Here is a 22,659-nt window from a genome sequence, read left to right as displayed (position 1 = left end):
GTCTTTTATTTTTAATGGTACTATATCAACCTCTGAAATTTCCTTAGCAGTTTCCAACAAAATAACGTATAAAAGGAGTAATTTCGTTACAGTCATTGTCATTTATACTTTATGTTAATTCACACAGGGCTGTCACGTGTAAATAGAAACGGGGGACACTTTCCTGACATATCTTACCTTTTGCTTCCTCAGTAAACAAGTAAAATTCTTATTGCTGTTTAGAAAACAAGTGATTGATTTTCTCATTTCTTGTTAGAAAGCAATTGAATTGAACCCTAAAGATGCTACCTCGATTCACCTAATGGGTATTTGGTAAGAAAATTTCTTTGAATAAATATTTCAGTGGTATGTAGTATGATCTTATTTTGTAGTGTATAAAAAATCCAGATGTTAGCTATTTTAAAATGCTCCTTGGCAGTCAGGAGTGCTTAATCCATTAAACCAACCAGCAGCTGTGCATGCAGTCAGACAATGTAAATTTGACTGTGATCTTGTTAGATGTTGTTATTCAGGTCATTTAGCCACAGGTGCCGTGGTCCCCGCTCCGCCACGGGGCGCACGTCCAGGGCCCAGCGGCTGCCTGACGCCGCAGGTGGTGCCCAGCCCTGAGTGTGTGCCCTTCTCTCCCGCACACGCCCTCTCACCCGGGGCGGCTCACGGCTTCCCGGCGCTGTTACCAGGAGTCACCGCTGTTTACGTGTGATCACAAGTGCACCCCAGTCCATGGAGCAGTGTCAGTCAGTCTCTGCATAGCTCGGTGTGGATGTGAGCCTCTAAGGTTATGTCCCGTACACGCTGCTTAAACAGCACAGGAGTCCTTGTGTGTCTGTTAAGATGCTTGATTGTCTTGAAGAGAAAGTTAAGTGCAGTTTGATGCATGAACGTTTCTGCTGCCCCAGGTGCTACACGTTTGCTGAAATGCCTTGGTATCAGAGAAGAATTGCCAACATGCTGTTTGCAGCCCCTCCCAGCTCCACCTACGAGGAGGTGAGTGCTGAGCTCCGGGGGCGAGCGGGGCGGGGAGGCACTCGCAGGGCTCCCTCGGGACTCGTCGGGGCGGCCACACGGCCGCCTTCACTGTGTCCTTCACTGTGTCCTTCACTGTGTCCGTGACTGTATCTGTGACTGTATCCTTCACTGTGTCCGTGACTGTGTCCATGACTGTGTCCTTCACTGTGTCCATGACTGTGTCCTTCCCTGTGTCCATGACTGTGTCCTTCACTGTGTCCTTCACTGTGTCCGTGACTGTGTCCTTCACTGTGTCCGTGACTGTGTCCGTGACTGTGTCCTTCACTGTGTCCGTGACTGTGTCCGTGACTGTGTCCTTCACTGTGTCCGTGACTGTGTCCTTCACTGTGTCCTTCACTGTGTCCGTGACTGTGTCCTTCACTGTGTCCTTCACTGTGTCCGTGACAGTGTCCGTGACTGTGTCTGTGACTGTGTCCTTCACTGTGTCCGTGACTGTCCGTGACTGTGTCTGTGACTGTGTCCGTGACTGTGTCCGTGACTGTGTCCGTGACTGTGTCCGTGACTGTGTCTGTGACTGTGTCTGTGACTGTGTCCGTGACTGTGTCCTTCACTGTGTCTGTGACTGTGTCTGTGACTGTGTCCGTGACTGTGTCTGTGACTGTGTCCGTGACTGTGTCCTTCACTGTGTCTGTGACTGTGTCCTTCACTGTGTCCGTGACTGTGTCTGTGACTGTGTCCTTCACTGTGTCCGTGACTGTGTCTGTGACTGTGTCTGTGACTGTGTCCGTGACTTTGTCCGTGACTGTGTCCTTCACTGTGTCCATGACTGTGTCTGTGACTGTGTCCTTCACTGTGTCCGTGACTCCGGGTCGATTTCTCTAGTGGAGGCTCGTGACGCCCGTTTTCTGTTTGAAACTTGTGCCGTGTGAATCCCAAACAGGGCAGGAAGCACAGCGCCTGCTCCTCAGCAAGCTGTGGGGACGTGGTCTCCGTACGTCCTTTCCCTGCCAGGCCAAAAAAAGCGCAACTTGGCATCGCTAACTTTTTAAAAATACATATTTTTTATTGATTTTAGAGAGGAAGGATAGGGAGAGAGAGAGAGAGAGAAACTTCAGTGATGAGAGAGCATCATTGATCGGCTGCCTCCTGCCTGCCCCCCACTGGGGATCGAGCCCACAACCTGGGCATGTGCCCTGACTGGGAACCAAACCATGACCTCCTGGCTCATAGGTCGATGCTTAACCCACTGAGCCACACTAGCTGGGCTCCGTAACTTTTTTTAAGTGCTGTCGAAAGGATGTTGAGGGGGATTTCTGGGCAAACTTTTTTTTTTTAAAGGTTAATAGCATAGCATTCTCAGGTTTATGTTTTATTTTTTTTCTGTTTTTTTTTAAAATATATTTTATTGATTTTTTACAGAGAGGATGGGAGAGGGTGAGGGATAGAGAGTTAGAAACATTGATGAGAGAGAAATATCAAACAGCTGCCTCCTGCACGCCCCCTACTGGGGATGTGCTGGTAACCAAGGTACATGCCCTTGACTGGAATCAAACCCGGAACCCTTCAGTCCGCAGGCTGATGCTCTATCCACTGAGGCAAACCAGTTAGGGCTGGGCAAACGTTTTGGGTTTGCTTATCAAAAAATGTTCAGAGTGAGGAAATAGGCCATGAAATGGCTTTCTGAATCCTAGTCTTAGAGAGGGCCTGCTTCTTTCTGGACAGCTGTGGTGGGTTCCGATGTAAGGTGCACAGAGGTGTGTAATTGCACAGCTGGGAAATGCCTATTGTTATTAAAAACAGTGCATTCTGAGAGAAAAGATACTCAGCTCTAACAGACCAGTTGTTTTAAGAAATCAATTGGCAGGAAGTGTATTATAAAAACTCTGTGAGTCATAAAGAATTAGCCTTTTTAGACTCACAGTAGCATTTTATGTAGGATTCTATATCTATAATAGAGAAATATGCATATTAGCCCAGATGCTGTAACGCTACAACCGAACAGCAGGGACCTGAGCAGCCGTAGGCTCCCAGTGCCGCCAGCCCCGTGCGCCAGCACACCCTCGGGCCTGGAATAATGACGCATTCACAACGAACCCAGTCACTGCACAGGGAGCGGTAGATCAGGGGGGCTGTGGATGGGGGGGGTTTCATATTAGGGGGAGCTGCAGATTGGGGCTGCAGGTCAGGTGGGCTGCAGATTGGGGGGCTGCAGATCAGGAAGGGCTATGGACCAGGGGGGCTGCGGACCAGGGGGGCTGCAGATCAGGGGGGTGGTGGTTGAGGGGGCTGCAGATGGGGGGCACTGTGGATCAGGGGGGCTGCGGATCAGGGGGCAGTGGTTGGGGGAGCTGCAGATCAGCGGGGCTGCAGATGGGGGGGACTGCAGATCAGGGGGGCTGCGGCATTGGGGACCCCAGCTCTGAGTACAGAGCCTGACCTCAGGGCTACAGCTGTGGCTGCGCTGCCCAGCGGGGAGCCCCACAATCTGCCCCCACAGACTCAGGAGAGCCAACGGGTCCGTGGAGACGGCCAGGAAGAGGCCTCACCTGGCACCCTTTACTCTGTGAGGAGGGCCCTGTGGATGGGAGTTGGGGGCCAAACCGTGACCAGCGATCATTGTTTGAAGAGGGAGCCTTCAGCCCCGTGAACTTTCTCTCCCAACGAAGCTCTGGCTCCTCCCTGCACTCGGGCCCTGCCAGAGGGCCATGCGGGCCCACGTGGCCACTGCCCACACACACTGGTGTCTGTAGTCCCACATGGGACCGTGAACCGTGTCTGAGCCACTCGGAGGCGGAGCCCACGTCACCTCTTTAAAGTTTTCATTTTTGCTGATCGGACCTTTGCCTTCTGAGGCATAGAAGCCAGGACGGTGGGCACAGTGGAGCCCACAGACGGGCACCCAGGAGCTCCTCAACTCCGACGGCTTCATTCAGAGAAGGTCTTTCCCCCCCCACCCCCCCGGGCACCATTCACCTCGGCCTGCGGGGAGCAGCACCGTCTCCGTGACAGGCATGGCCCCAGAGCTGCTCCTGAGCCTCGCTCTTCCTCCCTCGGCTCCCCAAGCCCAATGCAGCCTGTGGCCAGCCCCCCAGGGGGTTGGCTGGTGCCCCCAGCGCCCTCCCCAGGGCCCTCCCCAGTACCAGACAGTACCAGGCAGCAAGGAGGTGAGGTTGGCCTCAGTGGATCCTGAGCAGCGAGAACTTACCAATAGGGATGTTTGTGCAGACATTTTAACCAACTTCCACTTTTAAAACTGAACTGAAAAGCATAGATTGTTGCTCTAGAGAGCGATGCTTCGGCGGGACCCCGAGGTCGCCTTGGAGGCTAGAACCAAAAGTTACATGATAGCAGTGTTGGCGAGGATGTGGACAAACCCGAGCCCTCACACACTGCTGTCGGAATGGAAACGGTGCGGCTGCTCCTCACATGATTAATATCAGCCACATAGGACCCTGCCACCCGCCACTCCGAGGAATACACCCAAGTGAGGCAGCCGGTCACCAAACACCCATTGTGTAAGGTCCCATTCCCATGAAATGTCTGAAACAGCAGTGTGCAGATGGCTGGCGGTGTGTGTGTGTGGGGGGGGGGGGGGCAGGCAGCTAGATGGGGATGGTGGCACGGGGTTTCTTCTAGAAGCAATACAAAGTTCTAAAAGTGACTGGTGGTGCCCTGGCTGGTTTGGCTCAGTGGATAGAGCGTCGGCCTGCAGACTGCAGGGTCCCGAGTTCAATTCTGGTCAAGGGCACATGCCCGGGTTGTGGGCTCAATCCCCAGTAGGGGGGCGTGCATGAGGCAGCCGATCCATGATTCTCTATCACTGATGTTTCTCCCCCTCTCCCTTCCTCTCTGAAATCTATCTATCCACACTAATAAAAGGGTAATATGCTAATTAGACCAGGAGACCTTCCGGACAAAGCCATGGTGGCAGGGCCGAGGCAGAGGCAGTTAGGGGTGATCAGGCCAGGAGGGGAGGGCAGTTGGGGGCGAGCAGGCCAGCAATGGGGGGCAGTTGGGGGCGAGCAGGCTGGTAGGCAGTGTGGTTAGGGTTGATCAGGCAGGCAGGCAGGTGAGCGGTTAGGAGCCAGCAGTCCCGGATTGCGAGAGGGATGTCCAACTGCTGATTTAGGCCTGATCCCTAAACTGGCAGTCGGACATCCCCCGAGGGGTCCCAGATTGGAGAGGGTATAGGTCAGGCTGAGGGACACCCCCCCGACCCGTGCACGAATTTCATGCACCAGGCCACTAGTTTTAATAATAAAGTATTTAAAAAACTCCCTGTGTTACCAAGGAAATGCAGCTTTCGGTTTTGTTTAGTTTTCAGGGTGGTCCCTGCTGGGACTGAAGAAGAGAGAGGAGAGCGAGCTGCCTGTGGCCTCCTTCCTCTGCATGAGGTTGCGCCAGGACCCGTGGCTGGCCGGGACCTTGGGGCTCGAGGGCCCATGTGCTCTGTGCTCAGGGCCTTGAGTGCTATGTTCGCTCACTGTTGATGAATGGGCCATTATTTTAAGGGGTTTTCATTGACTTCCTCACTTGTATGTAATATAGGAATAGAGTTTGAGCAAATTTTTAAATACTGAATCTATTTTAATCCTTTCATATGTTTGCATTCTTTGTGTTTTTACAGGCCTTAGGCTACTTTCAAAAGGCAGAGCAAGGTAAAACATTTTTTACTTCAGATACTAATACAGTTAAAATTATGTGACTGCTTTATATATAACTAGAGGCGTGGTGCACGAAATTTGTGCACTGTAGGGGGGGAGTTGTTTCTCAGCCCGGCCTGCGTCCCCTTGCAGTCCGGGACCCCTCAGGGGATGTCCGCCCTCTGGCTTAGTCCTGCTCCCCACAGGGGTTGGGCCTAAGCCGGCAATCGGACATCCCTCTTGCAGTCCGGGGTCCCTCGCTCCTTAACCACCTGCCTGCTTGCTGAGCACTCGGCTTGCTGCTCCTTAGCGCTGCCGCAGAGGTGGGAGAGGCTCCCGCCACCGCTGCTGTACTCGCCAGCTGTGAGCCCGGCTTCTGGCTGAGCAGCGCTCCCCCTGTGGGAGCACACTGACCACCAGGGGGCAGCTCCTGCATTGAATGTCTGCCCCCTGGTGGTCAGTGAGCATCATAGCGACCGGTCGTTCTGGTTGTTCCGCTGTAAGTCGCTTAGGCTTTTATTCTATAGATAGGAATTTTGAAACAAAGATACTGTATCCTGACACACCTTTGTGCTGGGCACTATCAAACAGTCTTTAAAGGTTTATTCACTTGAGTAAGGAGTGGGTCGCGCTGCCCTGGCTGTGTGCTCAGCTGGTTGGAACAGGCTCCATGCACCAAAAGGTGGCCGCTTGGATTCCCGGTCAGGGCTCGTGCCCAGGTTGCTGGTTTAATTCCCTGGTCAGGGCGTGTAAGGGAGGTAACCGATCGATGTCTCCCTCTCCCTCCTCCTCCCCCCTCTTCCTTCCTCTAAAGTCAGTAAGAAACAAATCCTCAGGTGAGGATTTAAAAATGAAATAAGGAGTGGGCTGCGCCGGCACTCTGGAGTGGCCCTGCTGCTGGTTCAGAGGCTCCGAGCCGCATGCCTGACTTGGCCACTGGGTTAGCCAGAGTTTCGTCCTGGCCACCCTGGCGTTTCGTGCCTCTATTGCTCTGAGGAAATGCAGCCTTCACACTCACACTGCCCTCCCGTCCTATGTTTATCCTTTTTTGTTAAAGTATCTTTTTGATGAAAGAATTACAGATGTCCCCCTCTTTGTCCCCCCGTTGGCTCCCTCCACCCTGCTCGCTTCCCCTCCCCCGGCCTTCTGAGTTTAAACCACAGAAGTCAGGGACATAAGCATGTTACCAAATACACCCCAAAAATGCAAGTGTGTTTCTACAAAACTTCATCAGAAAATGACGTTTGAGAGCCTGCTCGGCAGGACTCGTCCGAAGGCTTTCGTGATAGCAAAGCCTTGGGAAGGCACCGTGTCAGAACAGTGGTCTGAATGTCCCGTCTCTGTAACACAGCTGCTCTGGCTTGGTACCACCTTCTGTCGACCTCCTCGTGGGCTTTTCCGTCTCTGAATGGGGGTCTAGGAGTGAAGTTTGCTGAAGGGCGTCAGAGGGGAGGTTTGCGGGGACAGGAAACCATGGGCTGGCTCTCCTGGAGCTAAAATAACTCCCGGGAGTGGCTGTCTCCGTGTTTCACCCAGAAGCCCGTGCAGGCGGCCTTTCCTCCTGGCCATGCCTAGGCTGGAAGTCCCTTCTCTCTTGGTCCTTGAGCTTCCCCTTCCAGGGCCGTGCCCGCAGCAGGAGTGCTCCTCCAGGGGTCTGAGGCTGCCTGCAGGGAAGGGGGTGCTGGCTGGCCTGTTCTGGGCCACTTTGCTGAACGAGAGAGGAAGGAAGAGGAAGGAAGGAGTGCGGGTCACGGGAGGAAATGAGCAAAGCCGCCAGCAGATGCCCCTAAGTCTGTAGGACAGCGGGGTAAGGAGCAGCCGGAGGTCAGCCACCAGGAAGGAGTGGGGTGTGAGCATCGAGGGCCCAGCTGAGAGGGAACCTGCAAGGAAGGAATCCCAGCGCTCGTTGGTAGACGAGGTGCCGGGGTTCCCTCAGCAGGACGGTCTTCTTTCCTGCGCAGCCCTGCTGTGCCGCAGCCTCCAGCCTCCAGCCTCCGCGAGGGAGTGGCTCCTCCTGGGGTCTCCTCGCACCCTAAAACGCACACCTGTTGGAGCCTTCTTCCCTGCTCACAGCACGTTCATCGTGCTCACGTTTCTCTTGCCTTTTCATTATGAATCCCCAAAGAGCAGAGCTTTTGTTTGATCTATGCTTAAGGGTAGCCCCACCCAGCACGAGCTGGTCCGGCTTGTACTGTGTGTGTGTGTGTGTGTGTGTGTGTGTGTGTGGCGTCATGACTTCACGCGTGCTGAGTGCATGTTAGGTTCTAGCCTGTAGGGTGAGCAGGGAGCAGGCGCTGGGGGAAGGCCGTGCTGGGAGCGGGACCAGCGCCTGCCTAGAAAAGGCTGCGAGGGAGACTACGCAGCGGCAGCCGCAGCTGCAGGTGCTCCCGGTTAGCTGTGACGTGGTCTGGAGGTAGGAACAGATGAACAAGAGGGTCCCAGTGGGATAGTCATTTATTCACCAGACAGGTGATTGGAATTCAGGCCCCAAAAGGAAGCCTTTAAAAAGCAATACAATTTCACCTGAGATAAATTTTTCTTTCTTATTAACAGTGGATCCAAACTTCTACAGCAAAAACTTGCTTCTCTTAGGAAAGACATACTTGAAGCTGCAGAACAAAAAGCTTGCTGCGTTCTGGCTGCTGAAGGCCAAGGACTATCCTGCCCACACCGAGGAGGACAAACAGGTGCGCCCGCAGCGGTGGGCGGTGGGCGGCGGGAGGCGGAGGCCCAGCCACGCTGTCCGATGCAGCTTGTTGGAAGCAGTAGTGCACGTTTCAAACATGAAGTACTGACATTGGGGCTAAGTTCTGCACAGCAAATGTTTAGTTACTATCGGCATGTTATGAATTCCTTACTGCAGTACTGAGTTACTCAAACGGGGGCCGGGGGGTGTTCCGTGTGGAGTCTGAGCGCCTCCCCAGGCACTGCTGAGACTGTCCCGACGACCTGCCGTCCTGGGTGTGGACACTTAGAAACCGCAGCCCACGGGTGACTTGCAGTCCACAAGCTGATCTCTGCTGTGCCACCTGTTTTTTCGTTGTAGATACAGAGAGAAGCCGCGCAGTTGCTCGCAGGGTTCAATGGCAAGAACTGAACGTTTCAGAGACGCCGTGCACGAAACCTAGGGAGCTGCCCTCCCAACTGCAGTGTGTGACCGCGATTGTTCTCGGCTCTCAGTGCCGATGATGTGACCATGTGACAACTTAAATACACGGAATTCTTCACGAATAACAAGGCAGAAGCAGTGACTGCTGTGAGGTGGTGGTGGTGTCCCCGTGGCGGGGGGGCGGTTACTGTGCGTCTGGGTACCAGGCATGGCATCTGAGAACCGATCACTGGAATGGAGGGGAGCAGGAAGCAAAGCCGTGAGGAGGGCGCGTGGGGCACGTTTCCAGTTGGACGGCTCCAGCTGAGACCCTGCAGGGAAGGGGCAGTGGGGTGAGGAGGTGGGAGTTGGGGTGCTGGGCATCAGTGGTGTATTGGGAGGGAGCCAGGCTGCGGGGAGGGAACCCAGGTCGGTCTCTGCATGGTGGGACTTCGTCTCACAAGGGGGTGGTCTGTGACAGGACAGAGCCCGAGCTCTGCCTGATGGGGTAAAAGGAACACAGAACTCGAGGGAGGAATGGGACGTTTTAAACAGGCGGACGGTGCTGCGTCTTCGGTCTGGTGCCCCGGCGCTGTCTGCTGTTTGGGAAAAGGAGCGTCTTGAGTGCGGGTCCATGGGCGAGTGGACTCCCCAGAGGGTTAGGTGTGGTGTCCCCGTGATGGGCACGCGGTTTCTCATGTATGCTGTCAAACACGAAGGGAAACAAAGTGGACTGCTTCTCTCCGTGTGTGGTCACATGTAGATTCTGCCTGTGTGTGTGTGGTCATATATATTCCTGAACCTTGAATTAAGTGCAGACGATGTAGTTCATCCCGAATACTTTATCATCTCAGAATACAGACCCCCTTCACAGTCCATTCCCACAGCTAGAACCTTCACCCAGTCCCCCCTCATCACCTGACACCCAGCCCTTTAAGTTTCCTCCAGTGTCACAATAATGTATTACACTTTTAAAAACCAAGATGCAAATGTCACACCTTGCATTTGATTTCCTACCTTCATTTTGTGAAATCTGAAACACTCCCATCTTTTTTCTTAGCAGTGACTGTGTGAAGGGGCCAGGCCAGCAGTCTTAAATTGTCCCTCGTTCAATGGGCCTTACGGAACCCACTTTGAGAACCAGTGGTCCTGTGCCCTTCACGGCCCGGTTGGTTATGTATGTTGGATCTTCCCTGCCCAACGTTACGTTTACACTTTCATTGGAGTGGCTCTGAGGCTGCTTTCTGGAGATGAGCCCTTGTGTGGGATTAGCAGGTGAGCAGTGGGAGGTGAGGTGTGGGCAAACTGCCCTCTGCTGAGTGGTCTCTGGAAAGTGAGGTATCGCTCAATAATAAAGCCTTTTGCTGTGGGGAAGTCTGTCTGCTGATACTCTGTAGAGCTTTAAACTATTGCTTTTCTTTGTGCACCTGCCTCGCGTGCCCAGTGGTGGCTGTAGCAGTGAGTCTGCCCGCCAGCGGGGCACTGAGTGCACACGAGCGGGTGTGATTGTCTCCCAGGGAGACCGCCTGCCTGCACTCACAGAGCTCCCTGCTCCCTGGTGCGTCCCTTGAGTCCCACCCACCCCGCCCCCCGATCCGTGCTCTCTCGTTTTGTCATTCAGGAGATTGGCTTTGTTCGCTCAATTTCTTTGAGATCCGTCTCCTTTTATTGACTGCATTTCACTGTCCGGTTGTTCCCGTGCATCTAACCTAATCCCGGGAAGGCATCAGGCCACGTGCGGTGAACCGTGCATCTACCGGGAAGGCATCAGGCCACGTGCGGTGAACCGTGCATCTAACGTAATCCCGGGAAGGCATCAGGCCACGTGCGGTGAACCTTAGGCCCCCACATGGCTCTGGGGGAGAGCTCAGCGGTGCGGTTGCTGGGCCCTGCGGATCCTGAGCTGTCTCCTCCCCCGGGACTCGGGCTCCCTCCCCCAGGACGAGGCACTTTCCCGGGCTCGCTCTCTTCCTTTTGACTCTGAGGAGCCTGATGCCCGCCCTTCCCTCAGGTCAGACCTCTACCTGCTCCCGGACCCAGATGTCCTCCCTGGTGGCCCTGCCTCGGGCTCCTTCCCCTCGCGCGTGTGCACAGGACAGTGTGTTCTGTCAGCGGTGGTTAGTGACCTCCCTGCAGACATGTTTCCTTTAGAGGCTGACAGGAAATCTGAACTTGCAAAGGGTCTGCTGTTCTGTGAGAACCTGAAAGTCTCAACTTCTTATTAGCAAGGTTTCCCTCCTGGTGATCGTAGATCGAATGCTGTAGGAATCTGTCTCAGACTTCCTCTCCTTCTCTAAAGCAAGTGTGTCATTTCAAGAGGAAACAGAAAACCCCAGCTCGTGGAGCTAGGAGGAAGGCGCTGGTCTCGGTAAGCACTTCAGTGCCATTGTCGTCTGTCTGCGCTCCTGGGCTAGTGTCGGGGTGAGGAGAGTTGCAATGTAGGAGACCCCGCGTTTGGACCCTTTTTTTTGGTGGCAGTTTTTGCTTTGGTGTGGTGCTCACGTTAGCCCCGTGCTGGCCGTGTGCCGGGGCATCACTGGACTTTGGCGAGGGCCATGGGTTCACGTGACAGATGTCCTTCGCTCAGCGGGAGCTGTCTGACGGAAGAGGGGCAGCTTGTCCAGAGGAGCCTCAGGAGGGGCCTCTGCTGGGTCTGGACAGGCCGCATCCCCAGGGGCCTCGGGGTTGGCTGGAAGTTGGGTGCAGTAAGAGCAGTGGGCACAGTGGGCGGCGTAAGGAGCAGGGCTTGAGGACGGGCCCCCTGTCGCGCGCACTGTCGTGGTGAGGGCTGGGAAAGGAGTCTAGTCAGCCACGTGGATCACTGCCTTTATTGCATCTTTACTGTGAGTTTCGAGAAAATGCAGAACACAATCTCTAATATACATAGAAAAATAAAATTTTGGCAAAACAAACTTTAGGGAAATTAAATTGTATACTAATATTTTTCATATGTACTCAGCAGTGAAATATATTAACATTCTAAGGTGTCACTTCCGTGGTTATAAAAAATTTTAAGTTAATTTACAGTGCATATTGAAATAATACAAATTTAAATTTTTGTATTAATAAGGAAGCCCCCGTTTGCTAAAGTAGCATTAATGTCATTCACATCAGATTTTAATTTGTTATACGTATTTGTAGTTCAGCAAATGCCCTTGATAATGAAAAATAATTAAAAAGTATTTACTTAGGACAAAAATAATGATCTATATAGAAAGGGGGGAAGGACAAAAGACTTTTTATATGCTTATTTAATTCAGATACATAGAATTTTTCATGAATTTTCAAGGAATGGAGATATTAAGACACTAATAGGAAATCATTAGACTCATTAGTTTGAAGTCAGAAGCTCACCAACTCTTCCGTCAATCTGGTTTTAGGAACCAAAACTTTGAACACAAAAGTGGAAAAGTTCACATTACCTTTTATACGTCCCTCAGTATCAAATTGCATCAATTTATTATGAATTAAGTTTAAAGACCATCACATTTTTAAAAACAGTGCAGGCATGCCTGCTGCTTTAGTCCCACAGATGCTAGCACCCGGAGGGGCACGCACACACCTCCAGGCCCAGGCGCTGGGCCAGACAGGGCGCTGGGTCTGGTCAGGGGACTCCGTCCAAGCGTGCTGTCACACCGTGGCGTGGCGTGGCGAGCACTCTCAGCTCTCGCATTTAATTAGAACAGACTGACGGGCTCCAGCACCGTCTTCAGAACAGCCAGCAGCGCAGTTCACATCCTCAGTCCGATCTGGCCTTGGCCTCAGTACCTTCCTGAACCACACACCTGTGTGGAGGTGTCGGGGGGGCGGGGGGGGGCAGGGAGAGGAGGGCGGGCAGAGCTGAGGAGGAGCAGGCTGTGTCGCCGAGCAGCTCTATAAAACTAGAGCCGCTGCGGCCCGCTGACGTAGATACTCATTTCTAATAAAGTCTCTCACTTCCAAAGTTAAGGGAGATCGTTTTCCTGGTCAGTCATTTCAAGGGAACAATAAATAAAGTAGAAAAGGAAGAGTTCTTTTGCATATTCTGCGAAAACGGAACCATTTATATTTGCGGAGGTGCGGACGCAGAGCCTCCGGCCACAGCTCCTCTATTCTTGTCCAAACCCCTCGGTCTCTTCTATGGCAAAAAGCAGCTTTTCCTTCAGTTGCTCGTAACTCTTATACGGTGGCAGGTCCAAGCGATTGAAACTGGACAGAGAATCAGATTATTCAGTCAAGTGAGCTGAGTCTAGCACAGTACCCTTGAAGCACATTTGAAAAAGGACGGGTGGAGGTCTTATGGCACCGACCTTCCTATGTTAACACAGACGCGGTCTGACAGCAGTCTGTTCCCTTCCAGACCACACTTCCGGTCCCCTTCCCCCTCCGCCCCCACGTCACCTCACTGTTTGCAGTGGCTTACGTTAGGGGTTTGCAATCAGCCCTGTACAAAGCATGTGCTTCCTGCGTCTCCACAGCCCACTGTCCATCGAACTGGCAAGGCCCTTCGGAGGGTCCTGCCCGAGGCGGAGCACAGCAGCCTTGTTTGTGCAGGGGCTGCTCGCCACTGGCTCAGGCAGGGCCATGCTTCGCAGGCGCTCAGCCGGACCAGCCAGGACCCGCGGTGGTGCTCGCTGCATCCCAGTCTGTTCTCAAAACTGACCTCTGCCTACGCTAATGAATTCGCAGTGATAACGGGCCTTACATGTAAAACAGCACAACACTGGCTTCCACCTTCCATTTAGGATTCAACTTACCACGTGTGGCTTCTTGGTAACCAGGTGTCTTTCCCAACTTTTTCAATGCAAAACTTTTGAGGCCCATTACTTCCTAAACCAGAAAAATAAGACAAAATTTACCTGGTCCTTCAAACCTTTTGGTGTTGACAGCTAGTTACCTAAGAGAACATGTCACGTGGGTGATGGAGCGAGTGCCGTGGGCACAGCAGCAAGCGTGGCATCTGCACAAAGACCAGGATCTAGAGGCCCGCTGCCTCCTCCCACCCGGCGCACGCCCTGCCCTGTGACCACAGCGACCGCTGGGTGGCACTCACCCATGAGCTCCGCGAAGCCTCCCAGGGGCAGACGGCAGGTCCCTGTGACAAACTGCAGCAGACGCATCCTCACCTCATTGTCTGTCTCCTTCACAAACTGTAACAGGTCAAAGTTAATGTCAATTCCAGATTATCTTAAGTAATGAAAATAGTAAATACTTAAAATTATTCCTGAATTGCTTCCAGAAAATTAAGAATGAACTTCAAGCCCAGCCAGTCACTCAGTGTTGAGTGTGGACCTATGAACTAGGACAGTGGTCGGCAAACTGCGGCTTGCGAGCCGTGGTTTGCTGCTCTTGTTGACTAATGAGTTTGCCGACCACTGACCTAGACACTCGATTCCAATAATTACAGGCTGTTGTTCCTTGTGATTAAGCCCCTATCCCAGTGGTCGGCAAAGTCAACATTGCGGGAAACGGCGGCTCGTGAGCCACAGTTTGCCAACCACTGAACTAGGAGGTCAGGGTTCGGTTCCTGGTCAGGACACATCCTTGGTTGCAGGCTCCATCCCCAGTGTGGGGTGTGCAGGAGGCAGCCAATCAGTTATTCTCTCATGGATGTTTCTATCTCCCTCTCCCTCTCTGAATCAATCAAAATATATTTCAAAGTATTTTTTAAAAATGAACTCCCAAGAATAAGAAAATTTAACTCAAGTTGGTTCAGAAGATGTGATTAAAGCGGTTGCAGCATTTACGGATTAGGGCTGGCGCTGTGCCTGGAACACTAGAGAGAGGCGTGGGAGCTTAGAAACGTCCTCACCGGACCCAGGTCTTCCCACTGAAGGAACAGGACGCGTCACAGCTGTGCCCTCTGGAGGGGGGTCCTGCCGCACAGCGCCATGTGCTGCTGGGGAGTGAGCCCTCTCAACACTGGGAGGCGGGTCCTTCCGTCAGCCTCCCCACTGCACTTGCCAGGAGACAAGGCCCAGAGGCAAAATGGTGTCCTCTTCCAGCGCCAGGAAGGGACAGGAGTAACCTCTGAACCAGGGCCCTGCCGGGCCCGGAACAACTTCCTCCCAACACCGCTCCCCCTTTGCCCTTCAAACTTGGAAACCCAGAGCGTGTTTCCCAGGGGATCTAGTTCACCAACCACAAAGCAGCGAGGTGCGGCCACCCCTCTGGGTGGTCTTAGCAGAGGTGGCGGGAGCAGACACGTGTCTTACAGGCGGGCTGAGTGTGTGCCAATCCAGCCTGTACATGGCCGTGCACAGCTGTGCGGCTGATAAGAAACCGCAGTGAGCAGCTCTGGCGTAAACCTCGCCACTGTCCCCAACACCAGCCCCACCCAGGAAACAGTCACGGGCCTCAGGGAGGCCTGGGCTCAGCTCCTCAGGCTTAGACATGTGCAAACCAACGGGCTGGGATATGCTGAGGGACGGGAGGAGTCCCCTGGCACTCAGGGCAGGGGTCACAGGTGGCAAGGGCTGCTCCCCCTCTCGGCCTCAGGGGCCTGCTCCCATCCCCCAAGGCTCCTCTGCACGGAGGGTCCTTTGAGCCAAACACCACCACCTTCCCCCCCAGGCTCCGTCCCCCCTCTGCACTGAGGAGTGGCTCCAGGGCAGAGTGCTGAGAATGGACAAGTTAATTTGCTCGGCCCCCTCCCCACACCCTCAGGGTCGCCTCTGCCCTAGTGTGCCAATCACGCTGCAACAAATGCCCTGGGAGGTGCCACTTGGCACGTCAAAATAGACCTCTAAGATCCATTTCTAGAAGCGTCACGTCTGCAAAGTATTCAGCAGTTAACGTGACACAAGTCCTTCGGACAGCCTTTCTCTACTAATACAAGCACCCGGAGACGGAGCAGGAGACCAGCCCGGTCAGCCCAGGGCTCGGTGAGTCTCTGAAGGGGGTCTGTGAAGTCTGTCCTGGGCACAGACATTTTATATTTTGAAATACAAAACAAAAGCCTGTTCTCAAGATCAGTACGTGGGACGTGGATGCCCGGAACTGTGGACAGAGGGGAGAGGCCCCTGCCCTGTGGGCCCTCTAACTCCGAGCACACGGTCACCTCGTGTCAGTCACCTAAGTGTCCCCTTCGACTGTCTCATAAAAACACACCTCCCCCTGCACTCAGAGCACCTGGAGGAGACTTTGAATTTGCTGGACCTGTGACTCACTCCATGACACTCCTTAAAGGAGACGCACTCCTTCTCACCCATGACACAGCCAGCAAGCTTGGCCGCGTGGTCACGTCGGTCACGTCAGTCACGTCTGAAGCAAGCTGCAGCTTAACCTGCTGTTTCACTAGGCAGCATCCCGAGTACTGTTCCAGGAAAGTAAAAGCAGTTACCTGCCAAAACCAGATGATCTGCTTGCTGTTCCGAGTGTAGTGCCGGTACACGGTGTTCCTCTGCCAGTCGGACAGGTCCACCTCCTGCATGCCGCACAGCATCACCTGGGGGGGGGGGGGGGGCGAGGCTCCGTCAGGCCGCAGTGCCATGCCCGCAGCCTCGGGCATTTTATCCTGCAGCATCTGTACTAGCTTCTCCAAGCTCACTGAACCAGAGCAACTTCAGAAAACAATCAGCTATGCTACACGGGCATCTCCTCTGCTGTAAACACCCTAAATGAGGGGCCCAAGTTATCGATGAGTTTCTAACAAATTTCTGCTGCTTTCTTTTTTAAAATGTATGCTCTTATTTCCTTAAAAACACACAGTTATTCATTTATGCCGGCAAGAGCCGGCAGACAAGGAAGCAGAGGGTGCTAGAGCTGGGGAGCAAGAGTATGGAGGTGATTAATGGGAGTCGGTTTTTCAGGATGAAAGTTCTGGCCATCTGCTGTGTACTACTGTGAGCGTGTGAACACTGAACCCGTGGCTGAGATGGTAGTTTGAGTTATGTGCCGGCAGGCTTCTAACAAGTCTAAGTGCAGCTGAGGCGGCTAGGAACTCATGACTTTAAAATCTGATCCTTGGGCCCTCCCGCAGACCTTTCTTCCCCAGCTTGAGGCCCGTCAGCTGACGTGAAGGAGAGCCGAGGCTCCGTCTGTCCATCACTTCTGGCAGCGGGGCTGTAAGGATCGCCCGGTCGGAAGGTGAGGGCTGGGTGCAAGTCTCAGCTGTGTCCCTAACCCTTGTTGGGTCCTGGACGAGACATATCACTTCCTTCCTGTGCAAAGCATTGGCCAACATGAACTCCACACAACTCCGCTGGCTGAGGTTCAACAGTTCTTTCGGGGGCAAGTGGGATTCAGGTTCCTTCTTGTTCTCGGTGCGGCAACCTCTTCAGGTACCAGGCTCAGAAATTTGGCTTGTCATCCCTGAATGTACCCGGCAGTCCTAAGCAGGCTGTATTTACTTATTCTTTACTAGAGGCCCGCTGCACAAAATTTGTGCACTTGGGGGGGGGGCCTGGTGTGTGTGTCCCTCAGCCAAGCCTGCACCCTCTCACAAATTGGGACTGCTGGCTCCCAACCACTTGCCTGCCTGCCTGCCTGCCTGATTGATTGCCTCTAACCACTTCCCTGCCAGCCTGATCGACACCTAACTGCTCCCCTGCCAGCCTGATTGCCCCTAACTGTCCTCCCCTGCTGGCCTGGTCACCCCCAACTGCCCTCCCCTGCAGGCCTGGTCACCCCTAACTGCCCTCCCTTGCAGGCCTGGTCGCCCCCAACTGTCCTCCCCTGCCGGCCTGAACGCCCCCAACTGCCCTCCCTTGCAGGCCTGGTCCCTCCCAACTGCCCTCCTCTGCTGGCCATCTTGTGTCCACATGGGGGCAGCCATCTTTTGTGTTGGAGTGATGGTCAATTTGCATATCACCTCTTTATTATATACGATGGCTGGGGTCATCTTGTTCAGTACTATTCTTTACACAGAAGACAGTAAACACCAAATACAGCTGTCCTATGGGTGTGCGCTATGCAGAAAACACAGAAGGGGGTGCCTCTTTCAAACAGGATGTGTAAGGAACACCTCACAAAAAGGGCCATTGGAACAGTGACTGTGGGAGGTCTGCGTATCTGAGAGCAGCAGTCCAGCGACAAAGAGAATGCGAAGGCCCTAAGACACACAGGCCTCCGCCTATTTACGGGCTAGCAAAGAGAACCGTGGGAATATACTGGATTGGAGAAGTTATTCTGACAGAAGTCTGGTATGCAGCTGATAGAACTCCTACAGCCCTCACCATTTGGCTCAGTGGACAGAGCATTGGCCTGCGGACTGAAGGGTCCCGGGTTCGATTCCGGTCAAGGGCACATGCCTGGGTTGCAGGCTTGAGGCAGCCGGTCAATGATTCTCTCTCATCATTGATGTTTCTCGGTATCTCTCCCTCTCTGAAATCAATAAAAAAAATAAAAAGTAAAATCTGACCGTGGGGCAACTCGCTCCTAAACCTGGCCTTCAGGAGGCCCCCACGAGGCACACGGCTGCACCTGGGAGGCCCCTTGCGTCTGGCTGCTGACTGCCCAGGCCCTGTCAGCTGGGAGAGCCGGAGACCCTGGCAGGGCCGCCTCGGGGGGAGGCGCGTCCGGTTGTGCCGCAGCATCTAGAACCTGTGGACGTGCTTCCCTCCCCGTTTCCTAGGACACAAATCCTGGAGCCTCACCTCCAGCTCCTTCTCATCGAAGTACTGCAGCCACTGCAGGGGCACCACCTCGTTGAAGCCGTCCAGGAAGGCCTGCGTCTGCTCCTGCACGCCACGCGAGAAGCGCCACTCGGTCATTAGGCTGCGGAGAGACGGGTCAGATGGGCCTCTGTGTGGGGGAGAGGCTTAGAACACCAGCACTTCGAGAAGGCTGCCTTTTCTAAATACACCGTCTACACCAGGGGTGGGCAAACTTTTTGACTCGAGGGCCACAATGGGTTCTTAAACTGGACCGGAGGGCCGGAACAAAAGCATGAATGGAGTGTTTGTGTGAACTAATATATATTCAAAATAAAGGAGCGGAGGGGAGAGCAAGAGAACCCTCCGCTCTTTCGGCTCCGCGGGCCGGATAGAACAGCCGAACGGGCCGGATCTGGCCCGCGGGCCATAGTTTGCCCATGGCTGGTCTACACGCTCCACACGTGTGTACATGTGCAGTTCTTGAGGTAACACGCGTCCACTTGAGGACATCAGGCCCAGCACATGTGCAGCTGTAAAGGGTGCTTTTCAGGTGGCATGAGGGGGTGGGATTCAAGGTGTGGCCACAGAGGGCCCCTCCTCCTGACAGCCCTCCACAGGGACAGCAGGGAGGCAGGAGAGGAGCACGCCCGCAGGGCAGGAAGCAGCCCTGGCCCCACTTCTCATCTCCCCTGCCTGCAGGAGGAAGGGCTGACTCGTTTCCAAGGCAACCTTTCAGCTGCCTCCAAACTTCCCTTCCTCTGTGATGAGGCCCTCAACTCTGCCCAGCTGCGCCCACGGGGCTCCGAGGCCAAGCACAGGGACGGCAGTCACCTCAGGGGATGCCCGCTCAGAGGAAGGGAGGCTGTGAGTGACCTGGGGCAGGAGGAGGGGACACAGCACCTTAACGACCACAGGGTCAAAAGAGAGCCCACGACATGTCCATTCCAGTCCTGGACCAGGAACTCCCCAGAAAAAGCTCCCCTGGGGGACGGAGCAGCAGGGCTGGGCTTGCGCCTACGCGCTGGTCTGCAGGGGCCCGAGCTGGACCTGATCGGAGTGACACCGAGGAATGCAGCATGGGCAGCCACGACTTTCCTCGCGATCAGAAAACGAGGCAGCCCTGGCCAGGGGCTCCGTTAGTTGAGTGTCATGCCATGCACAACTCTGCGGGTTCGATCCTGGTCAGGGCACATGCCCAGGTCACGGTTTTGATCCCATAGGGGCACATACAGGAGGCAGTCGGTCAATGTTTCTCTCTCCCTCTCCCTCTCCCTTTCTCTCTCAAATCAATAAAAACATATCCTTGGGTGAGGATTAGAAAAAAGCGAGTTCATCTAGCTCTCTTGAGGTGGAAAAAGCAAGCTACAGAATAATGTGTATCCTATGATCCCATTTTGGAAACAATTATAAAAAGCAAAAATGGCCTGGCAGGCGTGGCTCTGGCCAAGCATCAACATATGAACCAGGAGGTCATGGTTTGATTCCCGATCAGGGCACATGCCCGGTTGTGAGCTACATCCCCCGTGGGGGGCGTGCAGAAGGCAGCTGATCAATGATTCTCTCTCATCATTGATGTGTCTATCTCGCCCTTCCTCTCTGAAATCAATACAAATAAAAATATATGTTTAAAAAGAAAAACCAAACATGAGAAATCTAAAAGGAAGACACGGAGACTCCAAGTCTGGAAGGCGGGCCCGGGGCCAGGACTAGAAGCAGGCCCAGGAGGCGGCAGAGGGGAAGTGAGAAAAGCACTGGTCGTGGGCCAGGAGGGTGCAGGGGCCGGGCCATCAGCCTGTGAGCTGCTTTTGTACAGCATGTGAGCTACCACAGTCTTCACGTTTTTAATTTAAAAAATGGTGAAAACTTTGAAAAGAATAGTAGTCCATGATTTGAAGCCCGATGAAAGCCAGTTGCTGTGCGCACTCAGGGTCTCCTGTCTCCTGTCCAGGCTGCCTGAGCTCCCGGCAGGGCCGCCGTGGTGAGCGGGCTGTGGGCTCAGCCTGGAGAGTCAGGGGCCGGTTGTTCCCTGGAAAAGTCTAAGTTCACCTGGCTGCAAATGGAACCAGTTCCCAGGGTTCGGCGAGGACTCGCACAGAACACGGGGCCCCGGGAGCCGACGCCTCGAGAGCAGCTGGAGGAAGAAGCTGGGACAGAAGCTGTGGTGGGACGCGGCACCGGGGAGGGAGGGCAGCACCAAGGAGAGGAAGTAGCGCGGGGGAGTTGTGGGGTCAGAGTTCAAGAGGACAGCCTGAAACGGTGCGGGAGCACCTGACAGGACAGTGCGAGGACAGGTGAGATGCCCCGGGAGATGAGCCCTGCTCGTCAGTCAGGGCGGCCACGTCACCCCCCCCCCCCCCCCCGCCACAAAGCCTCGCTCTCCTGTGGGGAGGGACACTGGAGGTGGGAGTGACTGCAGGGCGGAACTCGAGTCCAGCTGAGTGCCTACTGGTGCCACGGAGAGAGGGAAGGAAAACGAGGGGGTGACTGAGTGCTCCCTGAGGACCCGGGAAAGCGGGGTGCAGACAGGGTTAGTGCCAGCACGGTCGGGTGTTGCGGGAGCCTCACCCAATGTACTCGTCCTTGTTGTCCTCTGTCACCAGGATGCTGGCACCGCCCAGCTTCAGGTCATGCGAGGTCACTTTCCCCAGGATCTCCATGTCCACGGAAAAGTACATTTCTAAGCCACATTCTTCAATGTCGTTGTCTCTGGGTGGGAAACATACATACACTCTGACTCACAAGACAAACTGGTTTCCAGAAAATGCCACAGTGAAAGATAACCCTCCAACCTTATCCAGATGAGGGAGTTATAAAACTCAGGATCGATGGACTCCAGGTCCTTAGTCGTCAGCTTTTTGCTCAGCATGCGCTTGTAGAAGGGTAAGGAGAAGCCGGTGTCAATGAACTTCCCGTGGAAAAGCGCCTGCCAGGAAAACAAAGCGTTTACTTGAAGGTTTGCCAACGGCTTTCTCCCTGAAAGCGCACGTAACGGAGATCCCAAGGCCGCACGGCTCAGCTGCCCCCATCCTGCGCGCGTCTGAGGGGGACGAGGGCCCCCGCCCCCACTAACGCACTTTCTAAGCCAGGGCGCCCTGACCCTGCTCTCCCCACTGCGCCAGGGGGTGCTCAGGGCTCCCCGGCACGTCCCGCCTTCCCTGCTCAGCGCCCCTGCACGTGGCTGTGGCCCAGCTGTGGGTCCCAGCACCACGCGGGGAGCTTCCCGAGCCGGCTCTCGGCCCTTTCAGGGACTTGACCTCAGCGAACCCTCTCAGCACCTGCCAGGGCTGCTGTGAGGGCGGTCCCCGCGATTCCTTAGTCGCCTTGGTGCACCCCGCCTGCACCAGGCTTGGAACCTGTGGCAGTCACAGCAGCAACCTCCGCCCAGGGCCCTAAGCCCCAGGGCTGCTGCCTTTTCTCACCTTAGATGCCACACCTTCAAAACCCCACGCCTGGGAAACCCAGCACTCAGCCTCCAGCCCATGGCTGGGGCGGAACAGGCCAGAATGGTGCCTGGCCACACGCCTGGTTCCTGCCCACAGCCTGTGGGCCACACAGGGCGCCCGCCTGCAGCTGCCTCGCACTGGGCTGGCGGGGGCTCTGCTGCCTGGGACACAGCCTCCGCCAGGGTCCCCACAGCTCACGCCCAGCTCTGCAAGGCTTCCCTGCGCTCCGAGCCCTGCTGGTCTCTCCTTCTCTCTCTGCACCATCAGCAGCAGCAGAGGGATGTTGGCACCCCTCATTCTCAACCCATCAGTTCTGTCACTGCCCGCCTCTCTGACCCTCGCAGCACATTTCCTGGCCCGTCTGCTCTCTCGCGGGCTCTCACTGGCCACCACGCGCCCTGCTCGACCTGCCGCGCAGCCCTCTGCACTGATGGGGGACAATCCTCCCTCTCCGTTTCCTGTCACCAGTCCCATGGGACTCGGCCCCTCCTCCTCGGCTCTTCCTGGTTCCTTCTCAGCTGACACAGGTCCTTGGCTTCCACTGGCCACACCTGCTCCCTGGTTGTGCACGCAGCCTCCCCTCGCTGTCCCTCCCTGCCATCCGTCTACCGCTATGTCCACCCCTGGAGGTCCACCGGTGTCTGAAACCCAGCAAACCAAACCGAATCTGATACCCCAGCTCCCAGCTCGCTCTTGCCAGGACCCTGCCACCTTAGGAAGCCGACTGCAAGGGGACACACGGGCCTCACTGGACACCCTCCCTCCTATCCACAGGCCACTCGGCCTCCCTGCCCCGCACCGCCCGCTTTGCCTGGTGCCCCACCCCCCCAACCACAGGCTCTTTATCCAGCAGCTAAGTCTGTGCAACAAAACCGAGGCCAGACTGTGTGACCTGGATCCCGTAGCTCCCCTGCTCACTGTCAGCCGGGGCTCCCACCGCA

General features: G+C 54.9%; 2 protein-coding genes across 13 annotated transcripts in view; one reads left to right on the top strand and one right to left on the bottom strand.

The window, feature by feature from the left end:
* RMDN1 (regulator of microtubule dynamics 1) overlaps window positions 1–10,072 on the top strand; it is a 40,213-nt gene extending 30,141 nt beyond the window's left edge. For 2 of the 4 annotated variants that reach the window (XM_080647176.1, XM_080647175.1), the window contains exons 7-11: window positions 257–312; window positions 900–987; window positions 5,597–5,627; window positions 8,166–8,299; window positions 8,659–9,432. In XM_080647176.1, coding sequence (XP_080503302.1) covers window positions 257–312; window positions 900–987; window positions 5,597–5,627; window positions 8,166–8,299; window positions 8,659–8,709 — 360 coding nt within the window. In that variant the 3' untranslated portion in view covers window positions 8,710–9,432. Of the gene's footprint in view, window positions 1–256; window positions 313–899; window positions 988–5,596; window positions 5,628–8,165; window positions 8,300–8,658 lie in introns of all 4 variants that reach the window. The other 2 variants (XM_080647174.1, XR_013959356.1) reach the window with 2 other exon arrangements.
* A 1,438-nt stretch (window positions 10,073–11,510) lies between these two features.
* WWP1 (WW domain containing E3 ubiquitin protein ligase 1) overlaps window positions 11,511–22,659 on the bottom strand; it is an 89,307-nt gene continuing 78,158 nt past the window's right edge. For all 9 annotated transcript variants that reach the window (XM_080647163.1, XM_080647169.1, XM_080647170.1 and 6 more), the window contains 7 exons: window positions 21,065–21,198; window positions 20,841–20,981; window positions 18,276–18,396; window positions 16,022–16,126; window positions 13,733–13,829; window positions 13,437–13,509; window positions 11,511–12,888 (listed from right to left, as the gene is read on the bottom strand). In XM_080647163.1, the coding sequence (XP_080503289.1) occupies window positions 12,789–12,888; window positions 13,437–13,509; window positions 13,733–13,829; window positions 16,022–16,126; window positions 18,276–18,396; window positions 20,841–20,981; window positions 21,065–21,198 (771 nt within the window). In that variant the 3' untranslated portion in view covers window positions 11,511–12,788. The remainder of the gene's footprint in view (window positions 12,889–13,436; window positions 13,510–13,732; window positions 13,830–16,021; window positions 16,127–18,275; window positions 18,397–20,840; window positions 20,982–21,064; window positions 21,199–22,659) is intronic.

Source organism: Plecotus auritus (assembly GCF_963455305.1).
Source record: "Plecotus auritus genome assembly, chromosome: 11".
In the NCBI taxonomy this organism is placed as follows: domain Eukaryota; kingdom Metazoa; phylum Chordata; class Mammalia; order Chiroptera; family Vespertilionidae; genus Plecotus; species Plecotus auritus.
Note: the sequence above shows the minus strand (reverse complement) of the source record. Positions and strands in the feature narration are given on the sequence as shown.